This window comes from Saimiri boliviensis, chromosome 3 (assembly GCF_048565385.1).
Source record: "Saimiri boliviensis isolate mSaiBol1 chromosome 3, mSaiBol1.pri, whole genome shotgun sequence".
Classification (NCBI taxonomy): domain Eukaryota; kingdom Metazoa; phylum Chordata; class Mammalia; order Primates; family Cebidae; genus Saimiri; species Saimiri boliviensis.
The window spans coordinates 123,737,803-123,764,310 of NC_133451.1; the positions used below are offsets into that span (position 1 = coordinate 123,737,803).

A 26,508-nucleotide genomic window follows, 5' to 3' on the forward strand; every position below is an offset into this window, starting at 1 on the left:
AAGAATGTAAAAGTCAGTGCTAAAATAACTTAATTTCACATGCATACACTTTCTCATATGTCTATTCATTTAACAATATGAGAGAAAAATACACACAGCTATTCTTCTTGAACCCTAAAGGCAGAGTTACAATGAGCCAAGACTGCACCACCACACTCCAGCCTGGGTGACAGAGCAAGACTCTGCCTCAAAAAAAATGCAAAAACAAAAACAAAATACCTAGCTATTCTATTATTCAGGCCCAATCCCAATGTACAGTTGCTTGTTTTTTAAGTTCAGAATTTTATGAGTATGCTTCAATTATACAGTATTACCATTATAAGATTTTAAGTGTATTTTTATAAAGCCCAGATCCAGATATATGACATTACTTTCCAGAGACCACTGTGGAATCATATCAAAAATCAACAGTTCCAGTTTCCTCCCCAATTCAGCTGAGGTCTATTCCACTTGCCTGCATAGGTATTGGCCTTGTTCAGAAGGTCGGTACATGCATGCATATCAGCAAAAGCTCGGATTCCTAAGCAGTTGACAGGATGAAGCTGGGATTCCAAAAATTCACAGCAGGTCTTCTTCACATCCTGTAACTGTAAGAGACCAGCTGCTGGAAGAAGTACCTGCAACACACACATTAATATTCTTAACAAATTGGCTGGAAAAACACTGGCTATTTGACCACTTCTACAAGAGGGCACAAGAGGTTCAGCTGTAGTTTATAATCTGCATCCATACCCCCATATTCCACATAAACCAAAAGTAACAATTATTTTCAAAAACGATGATGACTCTTCACATTCTTCATTAATTTCCATGGAATCTTTCAAAGGTCTCTTCTCCTTGGTCAGAAGAATACGATATCTCAGATCTTGTTAGATTAATGGTTTGTTGTATAAGCATAAACAAATTGTTGCTTTGACTTCTAAAGACACAAATTATTGGCTGGGCATGGTAACTCACACCTGTAATCCCAGCACTTTGGGAGGCCAAGACAGGAAGATCGCTTGAGTTCAGGAGTTTGAGACATGCCTGGGCAACATAGCCAGACCTCATCTCTACAAAAAAAATACAAAAATTAGCCTGGTGTGGTGGCATGCACCTGTAGTGCCCCCTAATTGAGCCTGGGAGGTTGAGTCTGCAGTAAGCTGTAATCACCCCACAGCATTCCATCCTGGGTGAAAGAGTGAAACTCTGTCTTAAACAAAATAAAACAAAACAAAACAAAAACAAATTATTAGGATGCCAGGGGGTGCTATGATTCAATAAAAATGGTTTTATTCTTTTAGTTCAAGCAATCATGAGCTTCAGTGATTTGTGGGGAAGGGGTGGCCCCAGAGTAATCCATACCACATCAAAGCCTCATTTTGCTGAAGCCCTGTTTTTCCACTGTTTCAGTAACATACAACTGCTTTCCTTACAGGGTAAAACAATTTAAAATTCAAGAACAGTCTCTCTACCTATAAGCAGACAGTTTCTCTAGAATGCAATATATGTGCTAACAAGGAAAATGTAATAGGTGATTATCTAATAACTTTTTAATTTGTATTTTTATTTGAATAATGCCAAGCAATTTTATATTAATTACAGGTTATTCTGTGGGATTGAACCACTATCCTCAATATAAATATTACATCCAACACTGCAAGTGCTTTTCAAGAAAGTCAGTAATAGAAACATTTTTCCTTGTAAGTGAATTATTACAGTGCTATATAAAGGACCACATTCGAAAGTCAAATTAAGGAGGAAAAACTTCAAAAAAAAAGTTATTGAATATCTGGTGATCCTTTATGAAAGCCAAACAAACTCCACAAAACACCTTCAACTATTAGAACAATGGTAAATTTTAGAAACGATCATATTAGCATAAAAAAGACCTAAGTTCCTTCAGAAACTGACTTTCATATATGCCACACTGCAGCCCAAATGACAGTGGTTTATGACTATATGTTATGACTTTCCTAAATCTATGTGGTAAGTCCTAAACATAGAAAAGAAAGACATCATTCATATCTCTCTGTAACAAACTTCTCATTTTCTTAAAGAAAGCAAAAAAGCTTTAACTCCTGAACCTTAAGGCTCAAGAAAAAGAAACATGATCTAGACATAAGGCCTTTTCCTTCTGAGTTAAAAAAAAAATAGGTCAAGCGTGGTGGCTCATGTTAATCCCAGCACTTTGGGAAGCCAAGGCAGGCAGATCACTTGAGGTCAGGAGTTTGAGACCAGCCTGGCCAACATGGTGAAATCCATCTCTACTAAAAACACAAAAATTAGCCGGGCATGGTGGTGCACACCTGTAGTCTCAGCTACTCAGGAGGCTGAGGAAGAATAATCACTTGAATCCAGGAGGCAGAGGTCGCAGTGAGCCAAGATCATGCCACTGCACTCTGGCCTGGGTGACAGTGCGAGACTCCATCTCAAAAAAATTAAAAAAAGAAAAGAAAGTATAAATAACGTTATAGCCAAACTTTTTGCATGATATGTACAGTAGGTTTCATTATGAGAATGAATATCCACAGAAGGCTTTAATTTGTTGATAATATTCAAATTGTAGGTTTTTCTAAGTCAGCGTAATTGCTCTCTGAAGCAACATAAAGTGCGTTCCAAGATGCTTAACAGTACAGCCATTTAATTCAGCAAATATAGTTTAGAAAGTGGTCTTCAGTGTAATATTCAGTATCTATGAAATACGTACCATAGTATGATCACCCCTCTAATTAGCATTTTCCTAGAGGAAACTGTACTATTTAAATTGTTTGGTCACATAGAAAGATGAAGAAAAAGTGGTTGGGCAGAAAACAGGCTCACTTACACACTGTTGGCAGGAGCACATATTGGTCCAACCTCCATGAAAACAATTTGTTTATTTCAAATTCAAAATTACAAATGCAAATATACTCTGACCCAGAAATTTAACCTACAGATACGCTAACTTATGCACAAAATCTCACATGTGCAAGATAATCATTACAGCATTATTGTGGGTAACAGAAGCTAGAAAAAAGCCTAAATGTCCATCAGAAGGAGATTGGTTAAATAATTGTAATAATCTATTCTATTGCAGTCATTCAAAAGAAAGAAGAAACTATATAAATGAGAGAATTTCTAAAATATATTCTTGAGTAAAAAAAAATCAGTCATTGCTATATTATGCTAACATATACACCCACACTTTATATATATATATATATATATATATATATATATATATATATATATTTGTAACAGGCTTTTTAAATTTTATTTTTCTTTACTGAGTGCAACTTAATCATTACCAAGGCCAGCTCTACCTTACTGGAAGACCGAAATTCATAAAACTGTAAATTCTCCTATCTGGAAGGGGTATAACAAGTCATCTAGTTAAAAATATAAAAGTTGGGGAGGTGGGAAGAGATAGCATGGGGAGAAATGACAGATACAGGTGAGGGGACGGAAGGCAGCAAAGCACACTGCCATGTGTGTACCTATGCAACAATCTTGCATGTTCATCACATGTACCCCAAAACCTAAAATGCAATAAAAAAAAAAAAGGAAAAAAAAAAAAAAAAAAAAAATATAAAAGTTATTTCAACAACAGTCCATGTGACTGGATTATATGCACATATAATTTTTATTGATGGCAGTGATTAAGTGGTTCCATGCTTGACAAATATGTATTAAACATAAAATAAATATGAGTCAAATGTATAAAAAGTTTATCCATATTTTTCTTTGTCAGTAAATCTTTTGAAATTGCCTTGGTTTTATGATGCAGTTTTACTAGGACTAAACTTCGATAGCTCAGAATTATGTAATTAATTATATACAGCTTCAAAAGGAATTACTAATTGACCCAGCTTGCTAACAAGACGCCTGGTGACCATCAGTCACTCATAACGAAAATAGGAGAACAGCTGGAGCCACATCAACTCCTAGCTTATGTTGTGTGTCAAAGAGCCACTTAAAACAAGACAAAATTAAAAATGCTCTGACTTCAGATGAACCACATCCCATGATCAGAACCACTCAGACAGCTGGCACCCTGCAAGCTGAATGTCTTGAGAGCAAATCAAATCAAATCTCCTAATCTGTGTGATAAAGAAACCACACCCTAAAAGGGTTAAACGGCTTCCTAACCATTAACATGGAATGTTTCTCCATCTGTTTGTGTCCTCTCTTACTTTGTTGAGCAGTGGCATGTAGTTCTCCTTGAAGAGGTCCTTTATGTTCCTTGTTAGTTGTATTCCTAGGCATTTTATTCTCTTTGTAGCAATTGTGAATGGCAGTTCGTTCTTGATTTGGCTCTAAGTCTGTTATTGGTGTATAGGAATGCCTGTGATTTTTGCACATTGATTTTGTATCCTGAGATTTTGCTGAAGTTGCTTATCAGTTTCAGGAGATTTGGGGCTGAGATGATGGGGTCTTCTAGATATACAACCATGAAAATCGTGAAAATGGCCATACTGCCCAAAGTAATTTACAGATTCAATGCTATCTCCATCAAGCTACCAATGACCTTCTTCACAGAACTGGAAAAAAACACCTTAAACTTCATATGGAACCAAAAGAGAGCCCGCATAGCCAAGTCAATTCTAAGCAAAAAGAACAAAGCAGGAGGCATCACACTACTGGACTTCAAACTATGCTACAAGGCTACAGTAATCAAAACAGCAAGGTACTGGTACCAAAACAGTGATACAGACCAATGGAACAGAACAGAGGCCTCGGAGGCAACACAACATATCTACAACCATCCGATCTTTGACAAACCTGACAAAAACAAGCAATGGGGAAAGGATTCCCTGTTTAATAAATGGTGTTGGGAAAACTAGCTAGCCATGTGCAGAAAGCAGAAACTGGACCCCTTCCTGACACCTTACACTAAAATTAACTCCAGATGGATTAAAGACTTAAACATAAGATGTAACATCATAAAAACCCAAGAAGAATATCTAGGCAACACCTTTCAGGACATAGGCATAGGCAAGGACTTCATGACCAAACCATGTTGCACTGGCAACAAAAGCCAAAACAGACAATGGGACCTAATCAAACTCCACAGCTTCTGCACAGCAAAAGCAACAGTCATTAGAGTGAATCAGCAACCAACAGAATGGGAAAAAATTTTTGCAGTCTACCCATCTGACAAAGGGCTGATATCCAAAATTTACAAAGAACTAAAACAGATTTACAAGAAGAAAACAAACAAGCCCATTCAAAAGTGGGCAAGGGATATGAACAGACACTTTAGAAAAGAAGACATACATGAGGCCAACAAACATATGAAAAAATGCTCATCATCACTGGTCACTAGAGAATGCAAATCAAAACTACACTGAGATACCACCTCATGCCAGTTAGAATGGCGATCATTAAAAAATCTGGAGACAACAGATGCTGGAGAGGATGTGGAGAAATAGGAACACTTTTACACTGTTGGTGGGAGTGTAAATTAGTTCAGCCATTGTGGAAGACAGTGTGGCTATTCCTCAAGGACCTAGAAATAGAAATTCCATTTGACCCAGCAATCCCATTATTGGATATCTATCCAAAGGATTATAAATTGTTCTACTAGAAGGACACATGCACACGAATGTTCATTGCAGCACTGTTTACAATAGCAAAGACCTGGAACCAACCCAAATGCCCACTGATGATAGACTGGACAGGGAAAATGTGGCACATATACACCATGGAATACTATGCAGCCATCAAAAACGATGAGTTCGTGTCCTTTGCAGGGACATGGATGAACCTGGAAACCATCATTCTCAGCAAACTGACACAAGAACAGAAAATCAAACACCGCACGTTCTCAGTCATAGGCGCATGTTGAACAATGAGAACACATGGACACAGGGAGGGGAGCATCATCACACACTGGGGTCTGTAGGGGGGAAATAGGGGAGGGACAGCCAAGGGTGGGGAGTTGGGGAGAGATAGCATGGGGAGAAATGCCAGATATAGGTGAAGGGGAGGAAGGCAGCAAATCACGCTGCCATGTGTGTACCTATGCAACAATCCTGCATGTTCTTCACATGTACCCCAAAACCTAAAATGCAATTTTTAAAAAAAAGGGTTAAATGGCTTGACCAAACCATACAGCCAGTCATGGAAAGCTAGGGATATAATCACATTGGTCAGCTTTTTGGTCTACTCTTCTAATACCTTCAAACCCAAATTTAGGTGCAGAATGAAAGTATTTGTATAATTTCTAAACCTCCAGTACTGTCCTTTTCATCAAGAATAATAAAGACAACAATCAGTTCAACAATGCATTCTTGCAGTTGCTTCCATTTACTGAGTAATTACTTCATCAGGCACTGTGCTAAACACTCGTCAGGCAATAATATATCTACTTTACACAAGTGAATACGGAGGGTAGGAGAAGTTGAGTAACTTGCTCAAGGTCACACACCTGCTATGGGACAGGCCAAGCCTGCTATGAGAGCAGTACTAACCAAATGTGCATAATGATTTTAGATGACATACAGATAAACTTCTTGGATTAATAGTTAAGAATAAAGGTTCAGGCAGGGCTTGGTGGGCAGGATGGTCTCAATCTCTTAATCTCTTGACCTCGTGATCTGCCCGCCTCAGCTTCCCAAAGTGCTGGGATTACAGGCTTGAGCCACCACACCCGGCCAAATATTCTAATCTTTCAATATCTAATATAATTCTGATTCTGTGGTTTAATTTATCACTGAAAAAGAATAATATGCTTTTAATCTGGAGCTATCGTAATCCCATGGCTTATTTTCTACTGAAGTGGATAAATTGTACTACTGGTAACAAATGTAAGAAACACCTAGCAATGTAAAGAGGTGATTTCTTAATTTGCTATTTAGGTCACAAAAATATCTTGGGCATTGTAACTAAAAGGACCAATGAATAAATTTATGTCTCTGAAACTGTATTTTCTGAGCTCTCTAAAGCAAAGGAGCGGTCAAACAGTGCAGCTTCTTATATGAAGTAGAATTACATTGATACAATAAACCCCCAGCCACCATCTAATGGAAAATTTCCATCTATTTGTGATACATAGTATTAACCCTGAGATTGATTAAAAATAACCTTAAGGTACTCTATGATCCTGAAGTATATTCCAGAACATCAAAGATGAAGCAATTATAATTTGCTATATATTTTGAATGTTAATGATATTTTCTAAAAATTTAAGCGTGATTAAATTCAACATAGTATATACTGAAGGAAGGCCACACTCCAAAAGCCAAAATATCTCTCTTGGGTACATCTGCCTCTAGGAAAAATGTAAAGCAGACAGTGAATGTAAAGAGGCCCTCAACCCTCCTTCCTGCATCTTTCTCCTTTAGTTCTATTCCATCAACCCAAGAGTCTCTTCATTCCGAATTCATCTGTGTGCCATCTAAATCATAAGAACGCTGGTGCTCCTACCAAGGGCTCAATCCCTTTCAAGTCATGCTAACTTCACCGCTGCTTCACTTCATTTGCTTCATAGCACCTAATGCTGTCAGCACTGATCTTATGCATTTGTTCCCATGTTTATTGTCTCTTTCCCTGCAAAAAGTTCTGTGACAGTAGGATCGTGTCTGTTTTACCCTCTGTCATATCCTCAGGTCTTAGAAGAATATGTACCTCATAAATGAATCAACCTGAAGATAATTTTATGACTCCCATGTGTATTTGTATTTTAAGAGATACAATTCTACATGTTCTTTGAGACAAAATTACAAACTCTGTTTCCAGGAATATACGTGTACCAGACACTTCTTGTAGCCTACTACAAATCCTCTCTGCCTTACCTGCTTAAGCCACCACCACAGCAACCAGGCCCAAGTAGGCTTTGATCACCTTTCTAAAGATATAATGTAATAGGGCCTCACCGCAGCCCCCAGCCATATCTCTCCTTGGCTTCTTGTCTTAGGACTTCAGTGATGCACTGGGATCATACCCACACAATCTGGAAGCATGTGGGAAATAATGCTGTGGGACCACTCTTGACTAGCAGAGAATAGATCAAAGGAACAGAAATGCTTCCCACTTGTATTCTCCTAGAAGACAGTTCTGAGACACATTTCATAAGGCTTTTAAAGGTCCTGTCACATGTAGCAATGGCCAGATCTGTACTGTACCTATGAACTGGTTTTCCTTCATTTCCAGTTCAAGTTCTACATTTACCGACCGTGGCTCCTTGGGATCACTTCCCAAATAAATGAACTGCACATAAGCCCTGCTTGCAGAAGAACCCCAAGCTGTTATATTACACAATGGAACAAACCGTGAATGTGTACAGTCTTAGCTATAGGACTATTAATTATAGTGCTATTTAAAATATAAAAAAATGAAAAGAATGTCCAATAACAAGAGAAAAATGAAGTCAATTCTATAATATCAATGAAACTGAATATTTTGCAGCTCTTAAAAGAGATATAGTAGACAAATATTTAATAACTTAGAAAAATGCTTCTAATACATTTAGTATAAAAAGCGAGTTTCCAAAAGAATATGCAGTATGACCCCTTTTTTGGGTAAACACATGTGTACATAACAGAGAGCACTAGAGGGCTATACCTCAATTCTTAATAGGGTTTCTCTGATTAGGTGTGGTATAGACGTTTTCTATTTATTTTTACGTATTTGTTAAATTTTATGTATCTGCTAAATGTGTATTTTCTATGCACCATTTAAATGGTCAAATATTATTTAAAAGAAAGTGAGAAACAAGTAAAGGAATGTCTTTCTGAATCTCTACAATGCTAGCAAATACAGCAAGAATTAAGGGGAGCTATCTATGGACTGTGGATTCTCCAGGAACTATTTCCCACCACTCAGTTGAGATTGCCTCACTTTGGCATGTTCTAAGTCTGAAAGGCCTTTGATTATCAAGCCAGTGTTTTGTAGAACAGTAAACTACTCTTCCTGTTTGTGTGAACAGCAACAGCCTTAAGTGTTTGGACAAACATGAAGCAGAAGGACATGAGCCCTCTGATTAAATAAATGTAACTTAAAATGCTGCCATTTTGTAAAATAGGAAAAAAAAAAAAACTTTTTATTTGGATATGTTGATTTCCAACAAATGGAGACAAATAAAAGGCTGTACATTTTATACTGTGGAGATGCCTTCTGCAATGAACAAAGAATTAGGGGGGATAATCTACTACTGATAGTCAAGACACGTAGAGCATGAGAAATGGAAGACACCCTAGCCAAACAATGAGCATCCATGTGACACTCTCACAACAGCTGCACATTTTAAAATAAGATGCTTTCATCCTACTTCACATTGTTTGATAAGCCAAATTACATATGAGATGTTTCGCTTAGATAAGTATACTCCTTCTTCTTTGCTATTAGGATCTGTAGTTTATTTTCAGCTTGGGCATTTATTCCACAGGGGGAAATAATTTATGTGGTATGTCTTTTAAATCCTGAGCCATTAGCAGTTTGTTTATAAGGAAGAGACTACCAAGGGGTCCGGTTGCTCCATACACAAAACTTCTAGATATCTAAGAAAACATGCAAGCATGAAAAGACAGCTTTTGTTGTTGCTGTTGTTTTTGACTCTGCTGGCTGCAGCTATTCTACGAGGTGGAGCTTAGGGAGAAGTGGGGGGAGGAGGCAGGCAAGGTTGATGTGTTTAGAAGATGAATCACTTAGTGATAAAAAAAAAGCAGATCTGAGTGGAGAGCCACGGTTGCATGCACATAGCAGAGGGCTGGGTCTTGCGGCCAAGGCGTGAGGTTTTGAGATGTAGAAGTGTGAATAAGGAGATGGCAGGATGCCAAGGACAAACATTTCCTATGTCAAAACTCTGCACTGGGCCAGCCCCCTACATCCCAGAAAGAGGAAGGAAACTTTCTTCCTCCTCCTTTCCGGCACCCCATATGCAACTTCGCCTGCCTCCTGCCCACACTCCACCTCTAGGAAGAGCTATGCCTGGCAGTTTAAAAAAAAAAAAAACCTGTCTTGCTATTAGCTCATATTAAAGGCTAATAACACAAGATCTTCCAGAATAAATCCCTTCTAGGGGCTTTTAAGATTTTGAGAGAGGTTGACTCTTAAGCAGAATACAACTGCAACTGGTGGAGTTTCCAATGTTACCATTAATGAAGTGTAAAAGCAAAGGTAGTTTGGAGAGAAGAAATTTGGGGGCAGTGCGGTCTCAGGCAGACTGAGAGCCATCTCTCCCTACACTATCCTTTTTTCAGTTGCTACTTCCACTGCTTTGAACCCAAAGTTTCTCTTAAAAGTCCAATTTATTTGACCGTGGCCCAAATGCATAATGAAGACACCACCTACCTTTCAGGGTCGCTGAAATGTCGGTTAACCATTTAACACAATGCATGGCAATGACAATGCAGCACATCAGCTCTGACTCAAGGTTTTTTTTTCTTGGATTTAACATTCAACCCCATGACAGTGGAATAGCAAGATTTACTCTCTTCCTCATAAGATGATGTTTTATCCCAGATCATTCACAATATAGGTAGCTTCCTTTTTGGATCAAATATTCTCAATATGAAAGATGTAATCAGGGAAAATTTGCAAAACATAGCATATAACAATGAGAAATGTATTTGATGCCTCATTAGTTATCAAATCAATATAAAACAATCAGAGAGCACTTTATAACTCTGTGATACTAAACGTTTTTACTTTTCTTTCTAGCACCTCCCAATTCAAACAACAAAATGTTTTCAGGCAATATATATATTCAAACTAAAGTATAGTAAGCCTTGGCCCTTAGCATATTTTTACTGTCACTGTAAACTAATCAACTCTTAGAAAACAAACAAGCAGCACTGATCAATAGATACAAAAAAATATAAACATTTAAAATATTTGACCCTAGAATTACATTTCCAAAAATCTACCCCAAGAAAAGTTCAAAAAAACGGAACAAAATATGTATGTGACTTTAGCATTACTTACAAGAGTAGGAAAAAAAAAAAAGAAAGAAAGAAAGAAAAACAGAACCAAGTAGAGATCTAACAAGATGGCAACAATTAAGTAAATTACGGTAAATCCATATGATGAAATGTTATAATCAGTAATAATAAAGACCAATAATGGCTTTAAAAGTAACTACTATTTCTAAAGTATTTGCTGTAACAAACAATCCTATTATAAAATTACACGGACTTGGGACACAGCTTTAACCTATCATCATATTAGAAAAACTTAATCGACAACAAGCTCTTCTGATCTCAGGAAACTTAGAAAATAAAACAATGTGGACACAAACAGAACAAACTACTGAACATTTCCACATCAAGTATTTTCAACACAGACTGGACACAGCAGAGAAAGTATTCTACTGGTCTTTTTAATGACAGCTTGGCTCCTGCCCTTGCATCCTTCACCCCTACAGCTGGCAGCACTGGATGTGGATCCCATCCTGTCTCTAGTCATAGACACATATCCATTAACACGCTAAACTGTAGTAAATGCTTACAATGCAATACTCATCAATAAACAGGGATGACTCCTGAAGTACACAACAGCATAGATGACTCTCACAAATATGTTATGAGGAAGAAGTCAGCCTTAAAAAAAAATAGATTCTGTATGATTCTATTTACATAAAGTTCAAGAACAGGCAAAACTAATCTATTGTAATAGAAATCACATCAGTGGTTGCCTGGCAAAGGAGAGGAAGATTTTTTGGGAAGAGACTTGAGGCTGTAAATGCTCAATACGTCGATTTGGGTGTGGGTTAATAGGTGTGTACATTTGTTAAAACTTAGCAAACTATACAGTTAAGATCTATGGTATATAAATTATATCCCACTAGGGGAAAAACAAATCAAGTACAGTCAACCCTCCATATCTGTGGGTTCCGCATCTGTGGATTCAACCAACCTCATATCAAAAATATTCAGGAAAAATAGCACATCTGTACTGAGTATGTACAATTTTTTTCCCATCATTATGTTCTAAACCAGGCGTCCCCAAACTTTTTACACAGGGGGCCAGTTCATTGTCCCTCAGACCATTGGAGGGCTGCCACATACTGTGCTCCTCTCACTGACCACCAATGAAAGAGGTGCTCCTTCCTGAAGTGCGGGGGGGGGGGGGGCTGGATAAATGGCCTCAGGGGGCCACATGCGGCCCACGGGCCGTAGTCCGGGCCGTAGTTTGGGGACGCCTGTTCTAAACAATGCCATATTAACGATTATTTACACAGCATTTACACTGTATTAGGTATTGTACATAAACTAGAGATGATTTAAAGTATATAGGAGGGGCTGAGTGTAGTGGCTCACATCTGTAATCCCACACCTTGGGAAGCCAAGGGTGGTGGATGACCTGAGGTCAGGAGTTCAAGACCAGCCTGGCCAATACAGTGAAACCCTGTCTCTACTAAAAATACAAAAAGTACCTGGGCATGGTGATGGGCACCTGTAATCCCAGGTACTCGGGAGGCTGGGACAAGAGAATTGTCTGAACCCAGGAGGCAGAGGTTGCAGTGAGCTGAGATTGTACCACTGCACTGCAGCCTGGATGACAGAGCAAGACTTCGTCTCAAAAAACAAAGAAGTATACAAGAGGATGTGCAGGGTTTATATGTAAATATTAATACTATGCCACTTTATGTCAGGGACTAGAGCATGCTTGGATTTTGGTACCCAAGAGTAGTCATGAAACCAACCTCCCACAGACAGTGAGGGATAGATAACTGTACTTTAAATCCATACTAACAGATTAACCAGAGGTCAATGGACAGGATTTATAAGCCATCAAATAAATTTTCAAATGGAAAATAATAATCCTACCTGATAGAATCAAAAAGCAGCAGCAACCCCCCAAAAATGCACTTACATGACCAAATTTCTACACTAGAATTGATAAACTTATTTTAAAACAGTAGCTTGTGCAGAAGTGTTAGTGATACAGCTATATTCTATTTTCACAAGAAATAAAGCTTTCAATTAGCAATAACCATGCCTCAGATAAACCTCATTCACTATGACACTGTGACTGCACAAAGCTAGAAATAAAGTTTTCATAAATTATATATCCTAAGGCACAATGCACTTAAACCATATCATCAGAAGCACATTAATTTTACTAACCTAACAATGAGATTAAAATATTAAGGTCCAAGAGGTAATAATATTTTTTTAAACTGTATGTCAATAATGCTAGAGTTTATAAAACCTTTGGCTGGTCTCAAACCAAACATGCCAGAACCACACAGAATTTAACAACTCTAGACTGTGACCAGCTGGACTGGATGGGAGAGATGTACCCTGAACTCTGGCAACCAGCCTGACACAACTGTGCTAGCCCACACACAGCCTCCGTACCTCCAAACATCACAAATCAAGAAAAAAAATTCACTTTGAACTGGATTTATTTCTAACAAGGGCTTTAATTTATTTCTGTTTTTCTCATTCTAGTTCAAATTACTAAGACACTATTATAAGATGCTCAGTCATAATCAGGATGGAGTCATTTTTTGTTCATCAAGATAAATGCCTTTTATATACCACATGAAACTACTTAAACCATGAATCTCAAAATGATTCAACCGTGGAGACATCTTCAAGGACTATATATTTTAATAATACAAAGCCACAAGTAACTCAATTACTCACGCTTCTAGAGTACCTAGCCTTGCTCTAAATAATAAATTTTTTAAAAAGCACTTTGAGTTTCATAACCATTTAGTTTTATAAGAGGTTCTTATAATAAGGTTTCTAGGTTTTCTTAAAACTAGCTGACCGCAATGGCTTTTCCATATTAAATTTTAAATAATACACTTTTTTTTAATTCTATATTCTTATATTAAATAAAAATAACTAGAATAGAGAATGGATGTTCTACTTGGTCTAATATTTTGATTAAAATTGAGGATTACCAAATTCAGACTTAAAATATAATAAAATACAATTCACATCAAAACTTAAATGGTAAATTAAAACTTTTGTCTCTGGATAATAAAAAATTAGTACTAACCAGGTAAAGTGATAAAATACCAATGTAACAGATTTCTAGGTATTAGAAATTAAATAAGTTCCCATGGTTATATCATAAACAACCACTAATCCTGAAGGTTTGACTTAGGAGTTTATGTTTTGTTTTTTTTAAGTTTTAACCTGTGTTTTACAAGTACATCATCTGCCAAACCCTATTACTCACAAAGGACTTCTATCTCTTAAGAGAAAGAAAACTGAATGGAAAAGCAATAAGCCTTCCATAGATACTGCTGGGAGATACATACCGTTTTCTCCAGTCACTACATGTTAAACCAATGGAACAGGTGATTCTAAATCAAAGATTTAGCATGGTACTACAATCACCTGAGTGTTATCTCCACGCCAACTCAAATGCACAACAGAGAGAGAAGTCTATATTAAATTAAGGACATTTTTAGTCTGTCCTGATTCACAAATATAAAGAGGGAAGGAAAAGTCACATGAGCCATTTTCTACCCAGTGATCCCAAATAATTTTAATGAGTTATTAGTTTTCTTGGTCTCAAGTCTTTTATTGCTGCCCATCTCTTATTTCTGCTCAACACTTATAGAGCATTTAGATATTTTTGTAAGCTTTAACTGGTATATTTTTACACCATCTCAATGCAGTGGCAAAGCATTATTGGCCTCATTTAATAGCTGAGAAACAGAAAGGTTAATATCTTACTCAAGGCCATTCGTGAAGTCAGTAATAAATTCAAGATTTGAGCTCTGAATTTCAATACAATAATTAGCCAAAATCTACTGGCCCGAGAAGTTTACCAGCAGAGAGTCAACCTAAGGGCTTCTTATTATGTTGTTTCACATTAATGTAAATATCCAGCATTATATGTGTAATTTAAATGATTTTATCTTGTGAAGTCATTAACAACATTTTGAAAAACTGCTCAGTAGAAGTTTCTGTTTACCTTGAAGATGAGCTTTCTACAGAACTCCTTGCTACTTCCCAACATTTAAATGTGTGGCTGCAAATGAAGCATGGTCATCCTCATCCACTCAAAATGGGTGGAGGGCAGTGTTGAGGAAGTGGGTCTGAAACATGATTGCAACTAAGCTCAAAACATAATCCAATATGTAGTTATAATCCCTGTCAGAAGAAATTATTTTTAACATGAGGTTTAAAATGGTCCACATTATTCAATCTCCATAAAGAGATAAATAAGAATTAAAAATACCAGGGCCCCCTGCCCTCTAATTGAGAATCTCTGAGTCTATGAACCACTGTGTATGGTGGAGTTTAGCACATTCTCAAGTGCTTGGAGACAGAAAACTACAACTACCAGATTACAAAAAATTCAGAAATGGGTTATCCTAAGAGCAATTATTTGTCAGAGTTTTGCCGGTACCATGAAAGGTAAGGAGATACTGGATTTCACAGTATGCAATCAATACTCAAATTACTAGAAAGGTATGTTTTGCAGTGGAATACCAGTTTAACAGGACGCTGTTATCCCTTTGAAGTAAATTCCCTTTCCTTGTGATTCCCTGCTCATCAAATGATGCTCTGATTACTAATTCTATCATTTAAGTACCTAGATCCTGGGAATGACACACACTGGATAAACACAGTACCTGTTACCCCACTGAAAATCAGTTTAAGATCATTATGGTACATGTATTAGTGTTCTGATTTTGGCTAGTCTGAGCTATTTCCCAAAAGTCTGGTCAATTCTGAAGGAGCTACCAAAATAGTTTCTAGACCTGCAAAGCCAAGAAATAGACCGGACAAGCAATGTCTAACCCCCGTTGTGACATCACCTTTGTTGCTCACCATCTTAAGCAGGGCCATCTGAATCTCTGTACCCCGTTCCAGGAGCTGCACCACGAGCCAGCGTAGAAAACAAAGCACACTTTCTGGATTACCACTGAATACCTATGTCTTCCTGGTATCCAAGCAGTCAACATCTATTAGTCATCTATTGGGGTATTTCCATGTTAGAAATGCATGCTAAAAATAAAGTCTAGAAAAATAAAATACATACACAAATAACACAGAAATCACTATATTTACGCATAATAACATATATTCAGTCACATCTGTTATTTATGAGACTTTTCTTTCTCACACTCCAGTAACTTACAGCTAAATTTTCCAATTATTTTGACCACACTACATAGTAAGACTTTTTACCTCACAACCTAGAACTCAAAGTTTCACAAAACATGCAGACTTGCTAACACCTGCTATTTTCTGAAATAGACTTTAGGCTTGAATAGCATTTCCTACTCTTGCCTCTAATTTTTCTCTTAAATGCTATTAATGACCAACTAAGTTTATTTCTTGACTCATTAGTTGATCACCATCCGTACATGAAAAACAAAAATGCTGCTATAAGGCCTGGAGATGCAACTCCACAGTGCTACTTCCCTTCTCCTTTCTCCAAAAACCCCGGTTCCCTGGAAGCACATATCCTCTCACCTTCCTCGTTGGGACTATCTAATGACACCTCAGTCACTCCTACTCATTTACAGATGACTTTTTTTTTTTTTCCTGGCCAACTTCCTCTAATATACCAAGATGGTACAGGTGGTTCTAAATCAAAGATTTAGTATGGTACTACAATCACCTCAGAGTGCTGTCTCTATGCTAACAATTCAAACACACACAAGAGAGAACTTTTTAAAACCTAAATCACCATTCTCTCCACCACAATTTCTGACAATTTTTGATAACATAAATATCCAAATAGAACATCTCAGTTTCCAGAGTTCCAACTACCTGTTCCTCCTCCACTCTTCCTCAACTACCTACTCATGTAGTCTTGTTCTAGACTTTCTTACTCCAGAATAATTTTTAAAACATGGAGTAGAGCCCATCTCCCAGTCAACCTCAGCCTAGATTAGCTGATCCTCAGCCAATCTGCAAATCTATAAATGATTTTTTATTAAGCCACTGAGCTTTGGCTACTTTGTTCTGTGCCATTTTTGTGGCAATAGCTAACTAACATATTCATCATCTTTATACCTAAGTGGTTTAACGTGGCTGAAGAAAATCACAACCATTCTACCTGATATTTACGACTGCAAATCACCCAACATGGCCTGACAATTCGACTACACTTCACTAGTATGAATTTACTAGTATGAATTTACCTTCATGCTTTACAAGACAAGGATTTAACATCTTTAGCTCTAATCTCCAACATCCCTATTTGTCATCTTCCTTTTGGTTGATTACCTGCCACAGCCTTAATAATTATATACAAGCTGATAAAATACCTACCTTTCCACCATCCAAGCCACTAACTTGTAGCTGACAACACAGTCTGCCTTCCCTCTGGTTAACAATCGGAGTTTTCCTGCTCCATTTTAAGATAAACCCCTTCATTTTGTTTCAGATGCCAATCTCTCTCACTTTTGCAATTAAACCCCTTCTTTCTTTCTCCCCTTTGTCACATCAACTTTCACTTTTCTACTAGGTTATTCTAATTAACATATAAACATGCCTTAAAATATTACCCATCAAAAAACAAAACGAAACAAAAAAACACCCTTAAACTCATCATCGCCTTCAGCCACCACATTCTCTCCCCCTTCATAGCAAAAGGCATTGAAGGAACTGTCTGTACTGAGTCCACTTATTCTCAGTCAACCTCAAACCAGTTTTCATTCTTACCATCACATCTAAATAGCTTTTTCCAAGGTCACTAATGACCAGTGTGACCATATAATTTATCATCTACACTGGAACATTTCTGAGTAAAATAAACACTTATCAGACAAGACACCAGATTAACAGGCATAAAATGAAACTGCCTCAGGCACCTACGCTGATAAGGCTCAATTCACTTTCCTGATCTATCAGGAACATCTGACATAACCAAACACCTTGTCCTTGAAGCACTTTCTTCTCTAGAATTAGCATTCTGTGACACCACACACACACCTGGTTTTCCTCTCATGTCACCTCATCTGCTCATTTAAAATCTGGAATGCCCCAGATTATGTCTTTGGCTTGCTTTCTCTATCTACACTACCTCTCAAAGTGACCTCATCCACTTCAATATGCCACCAATATGCCAAATCTACCTCTCCAACCTAACCCCTCCCATCACAGAACCAACCTACTCAGCATCTCCGCTTCTAAGTCCAACTGGTAAAAGTTAACCAAAATAAACCAATAATTCCTAACCCCCCAAACATGTATCCCCATTCCATGTCTTCACCATCCCAGACAACAACAGCACCATAATCCACCCAGTTGCTCAGGCCAAAGACTCAGGAGCCATTCTTGATCATCCTCCTTCCTCCATCCCATCATGTAAATCCATTAGTAAATTCCATTGGCCCTACCTCCAAATATCTCCCAAATCTATTGTTCACTATCTCAGGCCAACAACCCAGGCCCAAGCAACTAGTTTCTCACTTAGCCTATCCCAACAGGAACTTAAAGGGCCCCCAACTTCTTCCACTGCCCCACAGTCCAGCCTCCACACAGCAGATGGGAAAGGGGAACAATCTGCCTAAAAAATAAATTCTCTGCCCAAACTACAACTGGAACAAAATCAAACCTCCTTATCATACTCTACAAATCCTGCTTTGTCTGGCCCTATCAACCTTTCTAATCTCATCTTCTCCACTCTCTCATTTTACTCTGCTCAAATAATAATCATCCTTTTCTTTCTGGCCCATAAAACATGCCAAGTTTATTTGCATCTCATGTCCTTTGCTCTTTCTGCTAGGAATGTTACTTTTATATCACTCCTTTCTCTTCACTCAGGTCTGTGCTCAAATGACTCCTCCCCAGAGAATGATAATGTAAAATTCACCTGTTTCTCTATCTGTGGGTATATTACTTGTCTCGTCCCTACCCCTCCTCTACAATGTAAAGCCTTTCAAGATAGAAACCTCATCTGTCCTGCTGGACATTGTAATGCCAATGGTTGGAACAGTGTCTGGCATAGAACAGATACCCCATAAATATTTAATAAACTATTGATTGAAAGATGGAATTCATCAGGATCAATACCGGCAGCGAAAAAAAGAGGAAAGCTCAACAGCTTAGAAATAAGGAAGGGAAAGGGCAAGCCATGTTTACAAAGCAGTAAAGTGGCTCTTCATCTTTACCTGATCTGGCCTGATCCAGCTACAGATCTTAAAAATCTTAGATCTTCCAAGTACAGTTCAATTCAATCCCAAACTAATCCTGACCAATACCACAAAGCTTATTGGGCACCTAATCAGTGTTTACAACCTGGCATTAATCTTGCTGCCCTAAATGTGGTGTGCTCCCCTAAGTACTCTCATGCTTGCCAAACCACAGTGTGAGTCCTAATGCCCCACAAAACAAGCCCCAGATCCTGGGTTTGCTACCCAGTTTCCTATGGGAATACAGACCCTCCACAATCTCAAACTTACTTGGTTGTGGTCGTTCCAATTGCTCAGCCCTTACCAAGTCTCTTTCTAGACAAGCCAGACACTTAAGAGCTACAGGAGTGAGTGTTCACCAGGGCAGCTCTTCCTGGATAAAGGCACTGCCGTCAGCCTGATAGTAGATGCCACCACCACTACCAATACCATGAAAGTCCTGTTGCCAGGATCTCTGCAGCACTGCATTCAGACCTGAATTTGTAACTCCCATCTAAACATTTCAGTTTGGATTGCAAGCTACCCTCAGTTTTTTGTTGTTGCTATTTTGAGATGGAATCTCACTCTGCTGCCCAGGCTGGATTGCAGTTGCGCAATCCTGGTTCACTGCAATGTCTACTTACCTGGTTCAAGCGATTCTCCTGCCTCAGCCTCCCGAGTAGCTGAGACCACAAGTGTGTACCACCTCATCTGGCTAATTTTTTTATTTTTAGTAGAGATGAGTTTCACTATGTTGGGCAGGCTGGTCTTGAACTCCTGAGCTCAGGTGATCTGCCCCCTTTGGCCTCCCTCCCAAAGTGCTGGGATTACAGGCATGAGCCACTGGTGCCTAGCCTACCCTCAGTTTAAAATTTACTTTTTGAAAATGCCATAAACAAAACAACAACAACAACAAAAACCACACACACAAAAAAATACTTATTGAGTACTTGTTACCCCAGGTCAGTGCTCCTACTCCTACCCCCATTCATCTCTGGCTCAAGCCCCAATGTCGCTTTTAGTGACATCCCAGCACATTTCACTGCTACAAAAACAAGTTATCTAATTACTGATGTTCCACAGCTCTTAGATAAGAAAGAATTGCATTATCCACCTTTTATAGACAACAAAATAATGCTCAGAGAGGTTAAGCAACTTGGATAAGATCACATGGCATTTAAATAGCAAAGCCAAGATCCAAACCCAGTGTTAAGTATATACTCTATTTATTACGCTTTTTTCCCTGTTAATTTTTTTTTCCCTGTTCCCCAGGACCAAGTACTTAGATACTCCATCAATGTCTGTTTAACTGATAAGCTGTCTTAAACATCCATTTTTAAAACAAATCTCCACCTAATGGGAATTTCATTTCAATGTTTATCCACACAATATAAACATACACATGGCAAAAGCACTCTTCACCAACCTCCAGTTTACCTACTCAGCTGATGAACCAACTCTCTCCATGCCGTCAGTAAGTACACTCTACTGTGCTTGCACAAGTCTGTTCCTCCAGCTGGGATGCATTTTACCAACTCACACACGTTGGATTTGCTCCCACATCTGTTTATGACACTTGCACTTATTGAAATTACATAATTTAGGTAAATGAATTCAATGAAATGTGAATGTAAAAAGAGCTCTTTCTACGAAAACTAAGTTGGCTGCTTTGGAGTGGCTTGATCAATGTGTTACTGGGAAAAAAAATTAAATGTTTTCAATCCAATTAGACATGGGAGGAATGAGAGAAACTGTATAATTCAAAGAAGATTTTGCACTGAGATTTCAAGTATCTCATTTCTTGCTGCACTAAAAAAAAAAAAAAAAAAAAAAAAAGCCTGGAAATTATAGTTGGTGCATGATTACAGTGTAGTTTTTGCAAACAAGGAAATATGGCTCTCAAAACAACTGATCATATGTAGTTTTACAAAGATTGGCATACAATTGTAAAACTATATGTTTCAGGTCAAAACATTTAGGGTACACATGTATTCTGTTTTGGTGATTTCTCTACTTTGACAGGCATTTTAATGATTAAGCCAACTTAAAACTTTTTCATCTATGTCAACAGGCCTGGTACCGTGTCAGCCCCTCTGTGTGATTTGGGAACATGCAAAGTAAAACACTGTCTATACAGCATACTCCTAGTAGCTCTGGTGTGAAGCAAAATAAAAACAACCTGCCCTACTACACCAATAAAATGGACACACTATGTTGAATCTTCTACTATACTGAAATTGTGTTAAACATTTATTCTATTACTAATAATTGATTTTAGATATCCCTTGAAAAACTCTCATTTAAATTCCATTTTATTTCTAAAGAGATGTTTCTGTCTCAAATAATTCCAATTCATCCAACACGTTTCATGAACTTTTAAAAACCCATCCAATCAAAATTTGATGTTTCTCAATTTCTTCTAAATGACAAAAAGTTCTAACATAGAATGTGTAAATGAATACTCACAATATCAGTTTAGGAATGAGAGCAGTTACTTTCATGGGCACTGTTTATTAACAGCATCACCTTTGTTTTCAACACTTACGTCAAGTGAAAAACTCTTACCTTCTTTTAGCAACCCAACCAAATACCCAAAAGCTGAGCAGTCAAACTATAACAAAACTACAAATTTACCAGTGAAGTAAATGCTTTAAGAAATTCAAGATCCTGGCCGGGCACGGTGGCTCAAGCCTGTAATCCCAGCACTTTGGGAGGCCGAGGCGGGTGGATCACGAGGTCAAGAGATCGAGACCATCCTGGTCAACGAGGTGAAACCCCATCTCTACTAAAAATACAAAAAATTAGCTGGGCATGGTGGTGCGTGCCTGTGATCCCAGCTACTCAGGAGGCTGAGGCAGGAGAATTGCCTGAACCCGGGAGGCGGAGGTTGCGGTGAGCCGAGATGGCGCCATTGCACTCCAGCCTGGGTAACAAGAGCGAAACTCCGCCTCAAAAAAAAAAAAAAAAAAAAAAAAAAAAAAAAAAAAGAAATTCAAGATCCTTTAGGATTCTCCAAAAGTATTAATTGATATATCTAATGATGTCACATATATTTTGAATAATTTCTGGATCATGAAAAAAAATTTCAGTTATAAAGACATTTACATTTTTGAATTTATAAATTCTTTGTAAGCAATACTAGTTAATGACAATTTAATAGTTGCTGTGTGATTTTGAACAAATTAGTTAACCTTCTTAAGCCTATGTCTTCAATCACAAGATTAGGGTAATAGTCACTTTATATGGAGGCAAAACATCAAACGAGATAAATATAAAATGCCTAGCATATAGCTGGAGATATATCCATGTGAAAATCCTTTATATACACACACAGACAGAAACACACACACACTTACATATTTATATTTTTTATATCTAAAGCCAAGTATTCTTGGATGAGAGCAGTGGCTTATGCCTATAATCCCAGCACTTAGGGAGGCCAAGGTGGGCAGATTGCTTGAGGTCAGGAGTTCAAGACTAGTCTGGCCAACATGGGGAAACCCCATCTCTACTAAAAATATAAAAATGAGCTGGGCATGGTGGGGCATGTCTGTAGTCCCAGCTACTTGGGAGGCTGAGGTAGGAGAACTGTTTGAACCTGGGAAGCGGAGGTTGCAGTTAGCCAAGATTATGCCACTGCACGACAGCCTGGGCAACAGAGGAAGACTCTGTCTCAATAAAATAAAAAGATTTAAAAATTTAAAAATAAAGCCAAGTATTCTTAAAAGTAGGAGGTGGGGCAAACAGTAAGGGACACAAATTCTCTGAAAGTGTATTGAAAATGTATGCAAAACTTTGTGTAGATAAGCTAATGTGCCCTTTCCTGAGGAAAGGGTCCACAGTTTTTCATCAGATTCTCAAAGGTGTCCATAACCACCAAATGTCCAAGAGCGTACTTTTCAACAGCCTTGGGTTGTATTTTCCCTATTTCTTAGATTTATACAGTTCATAAAGTTTACTCTGAAGCTCTAGACACAAGTTAAATTTTAATTCACTCAACAGCAACAACAACAAAGCTGAATTACAAGTGTAGTCATAGGTAAAATACTGGTTTTCCTTTTATCTCCCTTAAAAAAAAAAAGTGTAAATTAATTTAGCTCAAATTATCCTCCAGCTTTGCCATAAATAAAACCAAGTATCCAAACTTGAAACCAAAGTTTAAAAACCTAAACAAACGAAGAAACAACAGCAGCAGCACAGGCAAACACACAAAAAACTGGGAAATCTGGAATGGACAAGAATTAAGGCCCTACAGCTTATCTAAATCAGAAGGGGCTATAATAACAGTAGTCCCTTCTTCAGAGTTAATTTTTTAAATTACTCATTCCCTCATCCTGACTCCAAATTAACAACCTTCACTTCAAATATCTATTATATTGCTTAAAATTAGTGTAATAATGATATGGTATCACGGAAGAGACCCTACCTTAGGAATCTGGGAAACCAGGATTATAGCCCTATTCTGTCACCAACTAACTGCCAACAGATGGCTGTACCTCAGCGTTCTATGGCACAATGATTCTACAACAAATCATGCAATCCCAAAGATACTTTCTAGCCCAAGATTGTACTTTATTGCTAAAACAGAAACTTACAAAAGAGAGGTCACCTGGAAAGATCTGAGTCTAGGTCTAGTGAGAAAAAATATACTACTAACAAGGAACATGAATTGAAAGTTCTGTTCCCACTGTCAGCAGCTTCAGGGCATACAAACTCAGAGCACGGTTTTCAGTTAGGGCCACTTAAAACTTCAGTTTAACATGAATAACACCAGACACTTCCACCATACTGCTTCTTTAAGGTGGACTGTACTTTACAAGAAAGATTTAACAAACTATAGATAGACCAAAAAAAAAAAACCACACACACACACACACACACACACACACACACACACACGCACACAACAGAAAAGAAGAGTTTGATGTATCTTGATATATATAGTCTTAGTTTATATTTCATTGAAAAACACCTGTTAGGGAAAAAGTAGCTAATTTTAATCCAATTTATTTCTAAACTGCCGTTTCCAAAACAAATATTTTTCAATGGAAAATAAAAGAAAGCTTTACATACCAGGATACCCCTATGCTGAAGAGACAGCCCTCCCACTCTTGAAAACAAAAAAAACTATACAAATGTTAAGCATTTAATAAGTCTGACAAATGTATCTCTTAGAATGTATTCCTGCATATTCTAAAAGCTAAGCAATATACTCAAGAGGCAAATTAGCATGGCAAGAGTTTTCTGAAAGGCTGTGATGACTAATATTTCAGGACTAGAACATGATAGTTATTAAAAGAAACATGAGAGGCGTTCTCCTAATTCCTAATAGGCCAATGTCCCCACCACAAGAACTACTACAAACAGCATTCAGGGCTGAATTCACACAGTTTAGTCTCTAAGGCCAAAATGATTTTTCTCAATTTTCTCCCATGTGACCCATTATGTGAATCAAAGAAATCCGTAATTCATTTGTTGAAGGTCAAATATAAGGGCATAATGCTTTAGAGGTCCATGCTCTAAAACGAATAAAGAGAATGAATAAAAAGAAACCAAGATGAACTCTTGTTGAAAACAATGCCCCAGAATCTAACAAATAGTCTAAACATACCTAAAAGACCAGAATAAGATGACATATTAGTACAGTGACCTCATGACATATACCAAATACTTTCCTCCATGTTAAAAAAATGTTCTTCTAGCATCTGATGTACACATTGAGAAACAACCCCAATACTGACCAAGGTTTTTCAAATGCCTTACCTCATAACTGGAACTTCCAAGCAAAGGCTAATGAGGCCATCTGGGAAAGATGACCAGGAAGCCTTACTACTGTCAATATTTCACATGGAACAATCAATAGCATGTCTTAACAAGTTAAAGTGCAAAGATTTCAGTCTCCGAATTCATTTTGTAGCATATTTCAACTAGTGAGAAGAGATAAAGATTGGGCCCACAATTTCCTATTTGTACAAGTAGAATTTTAAAGATTACTTCCTAATAATTTAGTCCTAGTTATTTTTGTTGTCCTCAAAACACAGTGTCCCTGTTGGAAGGAATATAAATAAACACACATTTTCATATGGCAATTGCTATCAAAAAATTAATATATTCATGTACTCTTTGATTTACCAATTCCATTTTGAGGAATCCAGTTTATAAAATTTTGCGATGCAAAGCCGGGCGCGGTGGCTCAAACCTGTAATCCCAGCACTTTGGGAGGCCGAGGCGGGTGGATCACGAGGTCAAGAGATCGAGACCATCATGGTCAACATGGTGAAACCCCGTCTTTACTAAAAATATAAAAAAATTAGCTGGGCATGGTGGCACATGCCTGTAATCCCAGCTACTCAGGAGGCTGAGGCAGGAGAATTGCCTGAACCCAGGAGGCGGAGGTTGCAGTGAGCTGAGATCGCACCATTGCACTCCAGCCTGGGTAACAAGAGCAGAACTCCGTCTCAAAAAAAAAAAAAAAAAAAAAATGGGGGATGCAAATATAAAAAAGCCCACAGATTTCACTATTTTTATAAAGGTGAAAAATCATACATACATATAGCTGATTAACATGAGTTAGATCCATGAATATTAATGTATGAAGACCTCTAAGATACTGTTCAGTTCAAAAAGCAAGTTTTAGAACAAGTATAGTATTTCTTATATTAAAAAATTGTGTGTACATGCTTGTGTGAATAAATGCATGGAAAATGGTCTGAAGGGATTCACGGTAGATAACAGAAGCTACCCTCTAGGGAAGAAGAGTGACCCTTTAGGGAAGAAGAGCCAATCAATGTATGTGGACTGGGGTAGGTTCAAAGAGAAGGGCAGTTTTTTTAAAAACTCTTTAAAGAGGGATTTTCACCTTTTACTCCACATCCACCTGTATTATTTAAACATTTATGTAACACACATAAAATATTTGTTCTTTATAGAAAATAAGATACAATGTCAACTTTTAGCTAAACTCCAGAATCGCTTAAAGAGGATGCTCAAAGAGTAAAACGAAGAATAGACGGGGCATATGGTAGTTCACACCTATAATCCCAACACTCTGGGAGACTGAGGAGGGTGGATCACTTGAGCCTAGGAGTTTGAGATCAGCCCGGGCAACATAGTGTGACCTCTCTACAAAAATTAAGAAAATTGGCTGGGCGTAGTGGCACACGCTTGTAGTCCCAGCTACTTGGGAGGCTGTGGCAGGAGGATCACTTGCGCCTGGGAGGTCAAGGTTGCATGATCCATGATCATGCCACTGCACTCCACCCTGTGTGACAGAGCAAGATGGTGTATCTAAAAAAAGAAAAGAAAAGAAAAGAAAAAAAACGAGAGAGAGAAATAAGGAATATTGGCAGTCAAAAACATTCTTTGTAGACTATACCCTTCAAAAGAATAAAGAAAAATTGCAGGCAGCATCAATCAATCAACAGTTATAAAAGAATATGAAACTGTTTTCATGAAAGAACAAGCATCTTTCAGAGAACTAAAGGACGTGTATCTTAGAAGTTAAA

The 26,508-nt window shown here is 37.8% G+C and overlaps 1 protein-coding gene and 1 pseudogene across 3 annotated transcripts in view; both read right to left on the reverse strand.

The window, feature by feature from the left end:
* KLHL2 (kelch like family member 2) overlaps nucleotides 1–26,508 on the reverse strand; it is a 117,535-nt gene that overhangs the window by 56,051 nt on the left and 34,976 nt on the right. For all 3 annotated transcript variants that reach the window (XR_012516957.1, XM_039479194.2, XM_039479196.2), the window contains exon 5: nucleotides 455–617. Coding sequence is in view for 2 of the 3 variants with exons in the window: in XM_039479194.2 (XP_039335128.1) it covers nucleotides 455–617 (163 nt within the window). In the remaining variant the exon portion in view is untranslated. The remainder of the gene's footprint in view (nucleotides 1–454; nucleotides 618–26,508) is intronic.
* LOC141584093 (U4 spliceosomal RNA) lies at nucleotides 12,818–12,948 on the reverse strand (annotated as a pseudogene).